Genomic DNA, 14221 nt, shown 5'->3' on the forward strand with positions numbered 1-14221 from the left:
TTTGAGACACCTACTTTAGAATGACATGACTTGTGCCCTACTCGTACTTGTTTCCCTCCATTTTCTAAGAAGGGGGTTTCAGTGATTAGCTCAGATGGAGACATCTGCATGTGGCCTCATAACTACCAGCCGGGGAGTCGTACTGTGTTTTACCTCCCATTAAGCACCATGCAGGAGGCTGATTGCCATTTTCATATATGGAAGGCATTTTTTTTCCAGACAGCGAAAGTGGCACACGACTATGTGGGGTTCTTTTCCACACATTATCTTGCAATCAGGACTGGCTTTGGATTGATTTACAATTGTTGGATTGGCTTTTTGTGCACTTCATTCAAAATGGTCTCGTGGAGGTCACTAAGTCAGCAGACTGAAACTTTGATCACCATTTTTTCCATGACCTAACATGTAAAAAATCTGTATTAGCTCTGTGTTTAACACTAGTTGTAGCTCTTTCCATCTGCCTCTCTTCTACATGCTGTGTGCACCACCATCATCAGATGGATAATGGCTTCCAACAGAAGCTCTTTGCAGAGAAGAGGGCAAATTTCCTCTTGGAGACACTGGTGCCAGGTGAAATCATGGGATAATCCTGCTAGATAGTTTAGGATGCTATGGGAAAGGCCTCCACTGCAGCCATTAACCATAACACAACTAACTGCAGAGGGTTGTATTTTTGCAATCAGGCCTTCAGCTGTACAATATTAATGTAAGATAGGAGTAACAATAAGAGAAAATGAAGTTACATTAACTTAAAAAATTAGAGAAGTTTATTACAATTTAACAGTTCTTTAATGCTACCACACAAAGTTCAAATGTTAATAATGGAAATGATGTGAGGTCAAGTGAGCTATTTTTAAAATAAACCTTGAGCTAATATCCAAGGACAAAGCTAGAACTGAATTACTGCACATTCCAATGAGGAATGAAATATTAATATAGAAGGCTACTGATAATTTCTTACAGGCCTTGGCATCACTGAGTCTTGCAGTGGTGGTGCTGAGAGCTGGATCCTGAGCTCTTTTTCTCCTAAACCTTCTGCTAATTTCAAATGGAATCATCCCTCTATAAGGACTGAACAAAAATTGTAGGGCAAGGATCTAACAATATTAGGAACAGTGGAGGCTGCTAAGTCTTTACCCCTAGAGCCTGAATCTCCCCTTGTAAATATAGTCAATGTGCTGTGGTTAGAATTATCGCATCCTAAGGAGAAACTTGCTGTAATATGAGTCTTGCAATATTTTACAGGGGCATACTTAACCTCTTAATGTGCATCATGCAAAGATTAAGAGGCAGCATTATGGCTTGCAAAATCACCTGCTATTTCCGGGAAACAGTCATTTGCTGGACCTGTCCTTGTCACTAGCATAAGTGTAATGCTTTTAATAATCTCCCATTCCCTAAGTGATGTGTTTGCATCAAAAAGATGGATATGCTATAGCTGGCAGAATTTTTTAAGGACTGTTCATTTCTATCTTGTTCTTCTGGTGCCATCTAGAGGTTTGATTTTTAGTTCTACTAAACAATATAAAGTGCTTTATTATATTTCAAAAGTTTCTTTTAAAAACTGTTTTAAAAACTGTTTCTTTTAAAAGCTTAACACCACTTAGGGTACTATTATCACTGAACCTCTGTTTCCATACAAGAGTAGATTAATGTAGTATACATGACTTTTTAAGCTGTGGAATGCAAGTGAACCTCATGGGCTGGACAAAGGTATACACTGGAGGCAAATACCGTCACATAAAACATAACTTTTTCTCATAAAAAGCACCTGTAAATTGGCCTTAGGAAAAATTTTCATAGAACTTGTTTTCATCGAATAAAGAGTAACTTATCAAAGCTCTTTCAAAAGAAGTGCTCAGAAGAAATTCAGCCTTGCCAGCCTTGTAGCAGACGGCCAACATGACAGACACAGCCGTGGCATTGGGCCTGTCAGCATGACTGGGTGACGTTTTATCTGCCTCTTCTGACAAAGCAGCTTTGTTCCATGCTAGCACTGCCTAGAAAAGCACAGCATGAAACTCAGGCAACACAAAATTTACCTGTGTGACAGAAAATCATCCTCAAAGAATTTTTTCTTTACGGTAAGAGAAATAGCTAATTCATTATAACGAGGCCCTGAAATTGTAAAAATCATAGAATCATAGAACAGTCCAAGTTAGAAGGAGCCTATGAGGATCATCAAGTCTAACTCCTTGCTCCACACAGTAATATGTCTGACAGATTTGTCCAGATGCTCCTTGAACTTGGGCAGTTTGGAGCCACGACCACTGCCCTAGGGAGCCTGTGCCAGTATGTGACCATCCTCTGGTAAAGAATCTGTTGCTTATAGTCCACCTGACCCTCTCCTTTCACAGCTTCATGCTATTCCCTTGGGTTCTATCTCTGTGGTCATCAAAGAGAGATCAGTGCTGCCTGCCTGTTCCCCCTTGTGAGGAAGCCATAGACAAGATTCATGTGCACTATGAATTGACCTCCATAGGGGTAGGCTCATTGGCATCAGATCTTTTCAAGCAATTCTTACTTTCTCCCCTTCCTCCTTCAAAATGTTTATTAACTAAATTAAGCCTGTGAATAGTGTACGCAAATGCTAATGTGCCTCATCATGAATTCCATCTAACAATCACCAGAGAATCTTATTTGTCCCTGTAATAGCCACAGGCTTGTACAGACCCTCTGGGCAACTAGATGCACATTCCCTCTGAAAAGATTGTCCCTTTTTTAACAGAGTTAACCTGATTCATTTCCTAGCACTGGTAACAAGATTTTTAAATGTATACAGGAGAATCAAAGCTGCACTGAACTCTGAAAAATGTGAAACAGTTTATTGGAAGTCCTTAGCCTTCTGAATGCCGTGTTCCTGCAAATGATAATTTCTGTACTTCAGTGGAGGATTAACTGTCATAATAAATTATTTCTTTTTGCCTGAAAGGAAATAAGTGAAGCTTGCTTAACTAAGAAGGCCAGCTAAAGGTATAACCGAGATGAGGCTAACCTTGTCTCCTGTGCCCAAGGATACCTCTGAAAAGCTGCCATAACATGCAATAATTTGATAGTCTCAGCTAAAATTAACCTGTGTACTGTAGAAGGAGATAAGAAAAATATTAAATTCTTGCTGATACTCACTTTGTGTGCTACAGAGACTGGCTCTGCTGCTTTGTGAGCCTGCCTTAGCAAGATTTTGAAAACCTTAAAGGCCTTAAAGACTAAATTAGAATAGAAAGGAAGAAAAATTGAGCTATGTAATTGAAGGATTTGATTATATTCTTGTGATAGCAGATCCATAGAAATAATACTTTCTTACCTTGTTATGTACTTGAAGCATTACTTTACTTTGTGCTAAAACCTCCTATTTAAACTATTTCATGGTAGTGTCATGTTCTTGAGTGCTGAACCTTGTCAATTACTTTCATTCAGTGACTAGATGCGTTAGTTCCACATGAATTTTTCACCCCACAAAAAAGCATTTTTGATCAATGTCTAATGTAACACTTAGCTCTTTGTTTTGTATTTATACATAAGCTTACCTTTCATAAAGTCTTCAAAAAACTTTTTATTTAAAAGCAGATTAACCTTTAATAAAGTGTGACTATTTCCTTCACAGAGCTAGGCTATTGTATTCTTCATGAATTCTCACAGATGATGGTGAACTGCAAAACAGGCTTGCACTTGAGCAATTTGAAATCACAATGAATCTATCACCAAAAAATTCATGTTCAAACAATCGGGTTCTTATGTAGTTTGCAGTCAGCAGACTCTCATATCCTCCTTCAGTACTGGGAACTAAGATGAAGTAACAGAAATGGAGAAAACCTCTCTAATCTTGCATTTAACATGCTCACAAGAGGTAGGACTTATAGGTCTAGTCTCTTTTTCAGTGTCTATTTACTAGTCACACAAAGGAAAAAAACCATGAAAAACTGGCAGAAGCAGCATTTATATACAAATACAAAATACAGAGAAGGTTGGGGATTAGTGCACTACCTCTGATGGTCAGAGATTTAGGTTCAAAATCCCCATGGATTGAGAAGAGGCAGAAGGGGAATGACTAAATGTTGTGATGTTGTTCTCCTGTCTCCTGGATGACTGTTCTAACCTATGATATATGACAGTTTGTAAACTGTCTTCTCACATCCTCTGCTTTCTGATCTGTCTCACAAATAAAATATTTTGAATCAAGTATTTCTTTTCCAGACAAAAAAAAAAAAAGAAATTCTATGTCACCTAGATGACAGATATAAAATCCAACAGTAAATATATATATATTATATAATATTTTATATAATATGTATTTAATTATATATGTATATTTATATAATATATATATTATTTTTATATATAGTATTTATTTATATAATATATAAAAAATCCAACAGTAAATATAATATATATATATTTACTGTTGGATTTTTTTTCAGCTCGTCTACTGAGTAAAACAAACAGAAACAAAGCAAAGCAACAATAAATATTTTTTCCATATTTTCAGATCTGAGCTATGGCTTTCAGCCACGACCCCCAAACAATTACTTTCCTGACACTTGTACCAAACACCTTAATATCCAGCTTCCCTGGTGAAGATTCTGCAGTGCTTTTTCTATAGACCACATATCACCCAATCATCCTTGCCTCCCACAAGGTTCCTTTATCCTAGAGACTGGGAGATGTCAAAAGAGAGGAGGGCTGTGTCCGGAGTGTTTGTATCACTATCACCACTATTTCTCACTGTTAAACTCTTAGCTGAAAGCTGCTTAGCAAATAACAAGCGCTCATCTAAGTAAGTAAATTAACTTTTACTGAAATCTAAAAAAAAAAAACAACACCAAAACCAAAAAACACAGTGCTGCAGTCATATATTGTATGAAAGATATGAACAGTCTTTTGAAGACATTCATATATATAAATATATCATAAACATATTTCAATCTTAGCAGAACATTATGCCATCTATGGAAGAGTTTTTTTTGTTCATTTTGGATAGAGGAGAATCAAAGGGGTAATTATCCTAAGTGACTGAGTTATATACATGTCTTTTGATACTAGTTTGATCTTGCATCTTGGCCTGTATTGCAAAGAGTGAAATTAATATCATAAGTGCCACCCATTGACTGTGATTAACCATAATTTGCATTTATTGAAACTTGATTGTCTGCATGCTACCAGCTGTGAAATTGTGCAATAAACAATAATTAAACAATGAAAGAGAGTAAACAAAACTAGTTAGGTGTGATTTGGAGCATTGAGTAGCAAAGGTGACTTTCAAAGTTTTATTAGCACAATGCAAGAAAAACAAAATACAACCACGTAACCTATGCTTCAATGAGCAAACAGTAAACATCTGTAAAACTACTGAGCTCTACTAAAGAAAAATTCACACTATAAAATAACAATATAATTACTAAATAGAGACTATCCACTAAAGTTATGCAATCAGAGGCTTCAAAGCCAAAGGGACTGTGTGTGTAACAGAGCGGGAATCATTTCTGAGCATGTAACTACAGTTCACTACCTTCATTGATGAAACATTTGTTCTCAATTTTCTCAAGAGGGTGCTCAATAGGTTTTGTTGAAGGTGTAGAAATGGAGGTTTACTGTAGGCTTATGCAATCTGCCATTGCCCACAGGAACTTCTGGCAGGCATTTGGCTTTTTGCTATTTAGAAGTACTACATTATTACACGTGGTCATAATGATTTCAGTGCACATGTGTACAGCGCTGTAGCACAGCTACCACCCTAAAGCAAACTTCTAAAAGCTCAGTTTCCATTTGGAGAGTACCAATTAGTTATCCATGGGAATACCTCAGCTCACATATACTACTTTTTTCATCAAACATAGTTACAGGCTTTACTTATTGCATTTTATCTTGCCCCTGGGTTCTAGGTAGAACTCGGTCCTGATGGTGGTATTAGTCTAGGCTTTGCAAGCTGGCCTTGTTTAACTTCAGGTATTTGTTCACCATGTCTGTATACACTTACAGTGACATCTACTGTTTCCCCACCATATTTGTTCTTGACATAAATGCTATATTTGCCCGAATCTTCTGAGGTCACTCCCTTGATTGTCAAACTGGCATATTTTCCTTGTTCCAGTGAAACCAAATAGTGCTCATTAAGCTCGAGAGTCTTGTCATTCTTGAACCAAACCACTTCTGGATCAGGGTTTCCAAACACAGTACAGGTCAGATTCAGAGTCTAAGGGAGTTAAAAAAGAAATATTTTTAAGGATTGGTCAGGTTTGTTTAAACAGAATATTGTCAGTATTACTTTCAGGCACTTCTTATTCCTAGTAAATTAAAGTAAGACAGGTAGCATGTTCCTGAGGACTGAAAAGTAGAGTTTCTATATTTTTCTCTTCCACTGAGATTTTCCACCATCTTACCAGTGACTGTGATGCAGTAATAGCCCCGGGGTAAGATTCTGAATACTAAGTAAGACTGCCAATGCAGTCCTGCCTCCAGGAGACTCCTGGCAACCCGTTAGTCTGACATGATATTCAGGCAATGATAGGTTTAAAAACAACCTTGAAGATTCCCTGTACACAGTAGGGAAGAGAACTGAGCAAATCTTTTCCAACCTAGGCCTCTGGAGGTTATTGCTCAAGATGACATAAAAAAAAATCACTTAAAAAATAGTACATAACATGAATCATCAGATGTTGATTACAAATGCTGCTGACTCGTAAAATGGAAATATTTTATGAAGACTAAATAATTCATAAAGGTTGTGAAAGTGTTGCGTGCATGCTCAGTGTGTTAAGAGAATAGCAGAAATGACTTTGTAGGTGATCCTGACAGTCCAGGTATTTTCTCAGAACTGAACTAGGACTGAAGAAGCTCACAAAATTTTTATGGTTATTCTTCCAAATCTATATGGAATGCTTTCTGAACCCCATTTTCACCACTGTATATGTACGCAAATTTTATGCATTTATGTAATGATGACAGAATACATTAAGTAATCATTTCAGAAGTTGCACTGATTACTGCCTACTTTGTCCATCTTTTACTGAATTCCATTTCCACAAAATTCTTGCCTATGTAACTTATCTCAATATGAAAATTTTATCACTGTGTTAAAAAAAATAATAATTAAATAACTTGTACCAGAATGACCATCCCCTCACAATTGCTCTTTAAGATCCACAGATTCCTGACCAAGAGGAAGCAGAGAAAATCCATCCTTGTGCACATGTGCATGTTTTTTGCACTATTTTTCTTGAATTCTGATGAACAAATAGATACAATATAACACAGTAAGAAAAAAAAAACTGACAAATTTTAAGTGATTGGAAGTGCCATGCATACACAAATAGAAGTAGTTTTGCATATGGTGTGCCTCCAAAATCAGAAGGGACTGTTGAAGGAAGATTTATGTGCACTGGGTACAACCTGATGACTACCTAAGTATGCAAGAACCCTTAAAGAAGTGATATCATGTAGGATGATAGGAACTAACGTTACTATAAAATATCTAAAGGAGTAATGTGAACATGAAAATAAAATGTTGGGAAATCAAACTAATTCTGATAGGAAATAGCAAGTTTGAATCTCACTGTCCTTTCTGTAACTTGAGCAACATTTCATGACTATTACCCTCAAAAATGACCTCATTTAAGAGCAATTAATAATTCATTCATAATAATTAATCAAGTCTTAATATGTTAATATTAAAAGCTTGCCAGAGAACAGATACATTCAACAGTCATTTTATATCATTTGGGCCTGTTCTAATTTGTTAAATTATAAATGTGGCCTAAAATCACTTATACCTTCTTAACAAAAGTTTGTAAATCTTTGTTTTGTATTCAAATATTTGCATACTATTCTACTGCGTGAGGATACCACTCTTTTCTTTTTCTTGTTTTTGTAAAGCAACTTCTCACTAGTACTTACATGAATTTTGCATGGTACCTGTTCATATATAATTTACAGGTAAATTTAAAATTTCAATTCTTTCTGGTATGTTTTGTTTTTCCTGATTTTAGGAATCAGAGGTATTCCCTTTGGATATTCAGTTATTTAATCCTCATATGGTTACTCCTCCTTGAACTCCTCTAACTGTTGGAAACTTTTTATGTAGTATTTCCTTAATTTAAGGTCATGGGCCTTTAGGGCATAATTTTTTATGAGGAAACTGCAGCTACTGTGTGCATGCAGTCACATTGACTTCTCCTGGCTGTTTCCTAACAAACACTAAGATGTTGGTCATCAAGAGGATTATACCTAACTTCCCAAGAGACTTGCTTTCTTGCCATGAGGTGTCTTTGTCTACTACACTGAGAAGGCACCACAAAGGAAGGAATGGGCCAAGAATAAAATTGTCTTGATTTGGTCCAGAGCTGAGCAGTTTTCGGCATCCATTGCAAGGCCTCCTTGATTCAGCACTTCTAAGGAGACTGTATCTGGATAGCTAGAAACAATAAAGTCTGGAAGAGCTATGTGTTACCCTTTCGCTGGCCATAAGAAGGACAGTTGTCACACAGGGTAACGCAGCTGTAGTCTCTCAAGATGTACATCACACAATACACTTAAACACCCCATTCAACATGGTCTTAAGAAACTGCAGATAATAAGAGTCACACTGGCTCACAAGCTGATCTGCTATAGTATGTTGGAATAAAATCCTAGCTCTTTTAAAGGTCAAAAACAACTGCATAAAGAAGTGTAAAAAAATGACAGTAAACGCTTCCAGTGCACATTCCTTCTTTCCACAATTTGTGGATTATAAATTGTAAGTATGAGCTATATCGAAATGACTGTGTTTAACAGCCTTGCTAGATTTCTCTTCATAACATTACTGTTTTCTTTTTTTTGGACGCAAATCTATTTTGACCTAAGGTATTACGGCACAAATAAATTATGAGCCTCTTGAAAAAACACTTCCTTTTCATTGCAGTGACAAGTTAATTATGCACTCGTTAGTTCTCATACTCTGTGAACAATCATTTCTAAGTACCTCCCCTTGTGTTACATTGGGTGACAGAGAGTGGCTGTCTCCTCCTGCCTATTCAGATTCTCCTAGAGGGCAAGAGAAGTTTCTCCCCTTGAACTGCTCTGCTCAGTTCGCAGAGCTGAGACTCAACCCAGATTTGAGTCTGCAGTTAATTCATTATCCATGTAACCAGGACAAAAGACCAGAACCTCTCGAGGCTGACCTTGCCTGCCTGAGATAGGAATTAGGCTGTGCTTCTCCTAACTATATAGCCAGCTTATAGTACCTATGCACAATTAAATGACAACTTCCTTTTTCTCTCAACTCTGCAAAATCATCTGTATTACTTCCCTCTCCTCACTGAAGAAAACATTTCATTAGTGTGAAATTTCAGCAGAGTGATTTGTTGATAAAAACTGTCCTTACCTTCCCATCCATTATAGTAACAACATCAGGCAAACCACCAATGACTTTACCACGATCTAGGAGTTAAAAAAAAAAAAAAAAAAAGAGTGAGGTTTAGTGCTCAATATTACTCATTTCTCATTTCTTAATTATTTTATTAACACGGTGTCACATACTCATGATTTCTGTTTGGACTTATCTTAGAATAAACACATACTGGAATTTTTGGTCAATGAAATATGAAATAATACAGTTTTTACAATATTTTGTGTTATTTCTTATTAACATACTTTATGGTTCCCTCACGTTTTTAGCAGAGGTTGTGCTATGGAGTTCTAAGCTGATAGACACAACAGCCTTGAAGTTGCTACCAAGCTTGACAGCTTGAGTTGTGGGCAAAGAGCAAAGCAAAGTACTTTCAGCATTGCAGTGATATCTAAGATCAGAGGAAAATCTATTCTGCCATCCTTTTTGCGAGCAGAAGCATTTTTCAAGGTACACTGCATCTTGTACCAGAATTCCTGCAGTAACAACCTTCCCTACTATCTCTCTTACAACATGTTGTGTATTTAACAGTCATTAGCAGGCTATTTTCTACTTAATATGTAGATCCCAATATTCAGTATCATTCTTAGCTTTCTATCAACACCTCCTAGTGTGACACTCAGACACTAACGCCTAACAAAATCTCTGCAGATCCTGGAAGACATAGTGGATCACTGCAAAATGTGTAAAATGTACATTCAGAGGGTTTCCATTCAAATTAAAGAGAAATAAACTCTCAAATTACTATTATTATTGCAGTATTCTGCAGTAATAGGTGATTTCTGCCATTACAGATCTTGAACAGGTATGGCAACACATCGCGATAGATGTCTTAACGAAAACACTAAACTAGAATGTAGAATATGTAAAATAAAATATAAAATCAACTTACTCTTCTCAGCGAAAGCAGCTGCCCTAAAATCATTGAGGAGAGGAAAAAAATATATAAAGTTATTAATAAATTATTAATGAAATAATTTTCCTGCGATTAGATTACTGTTATAGCATTAAAATGAAAAAGATGTAGCACTTACTTGAGTCGCTGGAATTCTGTCAGGGCATCGTCAAAAGCTGTAAGAAAACAGTTGAGAGAGTTGTTGTCCATGAGCATCATTTGCATTTTGGGCTCAGTGTAAGTATTTAAATACATATCCTTTCTAAAGATTTTTAAAAACAACATTAAACAGTAGCAGAAGGGAAAATCAAACCCTGAATTCAGTGTCACTAGTGATAAAAATAGTTATGCAACTAAATTGCATATAATTTTGACAACAGGCTATTTTTACTGCATTCCTCTTCTTATTCCTGACTAATTCTGTTTAATCTACGAGAAGTCACCATATAAGTATGACCTTAAAAATATACCTTGCCCAGACAGATCAAGTGTGCGTTTGAAGGATCCCTTGTCACCAAAGATTTCAAAGGTGTAGTTCCCCTTATCCTTTTCAGTGGGTTCAGTTATCTGCAGCCAGGCAACATCATCTCCACCTCCAATCTTCATCTTTTCACCAGAAGAAATCTTAGATTCCCTTGAAAAAATGAATAGAAATGTGTTCAAACATGCTTTTCACATATATTCTCCATAGGAGACCATCTACAAAAAGTTAAAGACAACATACTGTTTCCAAATTAGAAAAAATTGCAACTAGTGAATGCAATTCTTTTCTTTCTATCATGATATGAAATGCTTTGGAATCATTAGCTTGAGCTTTCCTTCTGATGATTTACACCTTCATTGTCTCCTCATTTTTTTTCTCCCCTCAGATAAAGACATCTGTGTTTGTCTCGACTTGCCCATATACATCTGAATGTGAATATGCTGTATGACTTCAGAGTTCTGAACTCTTCAAGCATAATGAATAACACAGTAACTGTTGAATATATTAAAATAGCCCACTGAAAGAAAACAAAAAATATTTGCTTTTTTACAAGAGGAAGAAAATGTTTATTTTTTATTAACTTCCAAAAAATATTAATAAAATAATGAAAGACTTACATAGAATGTATTATTCTCACATCAAGACAAAATACACCTTTTCTTGTTCATTTGTTTTTAAGATCAAGACAAAAAGCAAATTTTCTAATTGCTGATAATTAGTAAATATGTGCTTTAAAAAAAACAACAACAAAGTGTAGCATTCTATTGACTAAACATCACTTCCCACATATAAGAAATGCTCTGTTAATTTAGATCAGTGGTACTTCTGCTCCATAATCTGTCCTGAAGAGTGGAAATATAAGAAGCTGTCTAGGAAGAGTATGGAAACCAAGCTATTTTCAATGGCTTGTGAAGTTTTCTTTCTCTCATTAACTAGAGAAAAGATTTTTTACTTCCCTTCTCCCAAAGCATACTTAACTAGATTTTTTTTAGCAGATAAAGTCAACATTAGCTTCTCTTTGATCAGTTAATTTATTTGCACAGACATGGTTGATTTGACTTCATAGCCAGTTTGATGAGGAAAAGGAATTTTTATTATTTCTCTGTCTGTAAGAGGACTACATTGAATTCAGTATATTAAAATATATACCTGGGTAGAAATAACTATTTATTACAAAATACTGTATTTCCTACTGTGCTGTGAGTGGATAAAACATTCCGTTTTCAGGTCTTATACTATTATATTTCCTGCTATTCATTATAATGGATAATTCAAAGCTAGCTGGAAATTTGTTTACTATGTTTCATGATATGCCGGCAGCTGTCTAAAAAACAGGAAATGTTCATTCTTTCTTCTTGTCCAGGAATAATGTAATAGAACTCCAATTGAAAAAGGAACAAGTCTGGGGGAGTGTAGAGGATGCTGGTTATTTATGGTTGGTTGGTTTTAGTATTTGTTTTAGCTCTTCATAATAACTCCAGCTCCTAATCATAATATTTATAAAATGACTGAAATGTTATTTGTTCAAAATATGTTTAATAACACAACATGGAACATCAGTATGTGGGGGATATCAGCTATCAAATATAAATATGCATGCTGATATTTCCATATTCTCTGGTTTTATGTTTCTTTGAAGCATATGGTGGAATGGAATAAGTCACCTTTAAAACTCAAGCTGATTGAATAAAAGGGAAAAAAAAAAAAAAGTTTCTTCTCCTTCTCATCACACAAACTTCAAATTTACTAAAAGAAGGACAAGAACTTACTGAATACAAAGCTTGAGTTATGAGTACAACTGAGCACCCTCATAAAAGTCTGTTTGCACTCCGTGAAGCTAATGATCACTGACACTTTTCTCACATTCCTAACTGAATGGGATAATGTGCAGCCACATCATTCTCTTCCTGTCCTGGTCAGAACACTTCACTGTGTGACATCTTTGGAGGTCATCAAGGAATGTGAAAATTGAAAATACCTGAAGAGGTTTAAAATCCTTCAAAATCCTCCATGCAGTTTCCAAAATAATAGAGCCTAACATACCAAAGCACTTGGACATACATCTAACTCTAAATATACAGAGGAATAAAAAGTGCCACCAAAGCCTAAAATTAAAGTAACATGAGGGTGAAAAAAAGTATCTGAAATTTTGCAGCTGAATTCTAGTTATACTCTCAGCTCTGATAGCTATTCTTAAACCATTTTGTACTTCTTTCCCTTCCTCTTCTGTCATTTCGAAGAAAAGGAATGGAATTAAAATATTTGGTGTGAAAAAATTTGAATGTTGTGGTTTATTGCTTTCTTAGTACAAGCTTTTATTAAATGGTGAAAGCATGCAATTCACCTACTTCTGGAGGAGGATTTCATCTATTCATAGAAAAGAGCAACCTTGAACAGAAAACTATCCTCCAATTCTTAACTGTCTTTGAACCAACTAGATAAGACAGTGGAAGACAAAAAATCTGGCACTGAGTAAGAGATTGAAATACTGCATGTACTTTTTTTGTACCGTTACTTCTAGGTACTGGACAAGTCTGTTAATATTTCCTTTAATGTATCCACCACCTATGCGAACTGAGAATATAAAACGCTGTTAAGAGAAATTCACCCATATGCTCCACTTACTACAGGAATGCCACCAAACACAAAATAACAAATGTTCAAGACTATATTTTTCTCAAATAAATTTCAATGTAGGAATGAACTTGCAAATATATTCTCATCTACCTGTGAGACCAGGTGACTTTCATTTCTTCATTGTAGTACTTCAAGAAACACTGGAGCCTTATTCCTTCTTCTGTGCAGAGTATCTTCAGTGGAGAAGCAGTCTTACCTATGGTGAAATGGAATATATGCAAATCAAGACATACAGTGAAATGAACAGAAAACTGTCAAATGGAGAACCAAAAAATGTTCAAGAACTGAACCATTGTTCTCAAGTACCATAAAGAGACAATGATTCATGCTTCTCAAAGGAGATCTGCTGATTTGTATCAGATGAAAGTTTTGCAGGAGTTTATGGTTTTATGATCATATACAAACATTATGACTGGCAAGATCCTTTGTGAAGTAATCAGCTAGTCATATAATTGCCATAAAATAATGGTGCTATGATTTTAATAGCATGCAAAATTTATTTGAGTGCAATTCCTGTTCTTTCACTGAAATGGCTCTGAATTTCTTATTGGCATTAGGATCAGAATCTAGTTCTATCTGTATCATAAGGCTCATTTACTAATGGGAAGTATAAAACAAATAATTGCTATAACATTGTCACAGTATCTAAACCAAACAAGCCAGGTGGAATAATACTTTGTTCCCTCTTAATAGTGTCAATTAGCAAGGTCGAATGCCTATTCAAAAACTTAATAACATGCCCATAAAAATGTAAGCATCATGACTGTCATAGATTTCCCTCTTACAATAAAAATTGTCTGCCTTAGGCTCAGATGACTTTAGTATA

General features: G+C 35.6%; 1 protein-coding gene across 2 annotated transcripts in view; it reads right to left on the reverse strand.

Moving 5' to 3' along the window:
* Positions 1 to 5106: 5106 nt before the first annotated feature.
* MYOM2 (myomesin 2) overlaps positions 5107 to 14221 on the reverse strand; it is a 75678-nt gene continuing 66563 nt past the window's right edge. For both annotated transcript variants that reach the window (XM_090136298.1, XM_031610932.2), the window contains 6 exons: positions 13486 to 13591; positions 10745 to 10908; positions 10414 to 10450; positions 10272 to 10294; positions 9356 to 9411; positions 5107 to 6190 (listed from right to left, as the gene is read on the reverse strand). In XM_090136298.1, the coding sequence (XP_089992424.1) occupies positions 5876 to 6190; positions 9356 to 9411; positions 10272 to 10294; positions 10414 to 10450; positions 10745 to 10908; positions 13486 to 13591 (701 nt within the window). In that variant the 3' untranslated portion in view covers positions 5107 to 5875. The remainder of the gene's footprint in view (positions 6191 to 9355; positions 9412 to 10271; positions 10295 to 10413; positions 10451 to 10744; positions 10909 to 13485; positions 13592 to 14221) is intronic.

This window comes from Phasianus colchicus, chromosome 2 (genome assembly GCF_987193195.1).
Source record: "Phasianus colchicus chromosome 2, bPhaCol1.hap1.1, whole genome shotgun sequence".
Lineage (NCBI taxonomy): Eukaryota > Metazoa > Chordata > Aves > Galliformes > Phasianidae > Phasianus > Phasianus colchicus.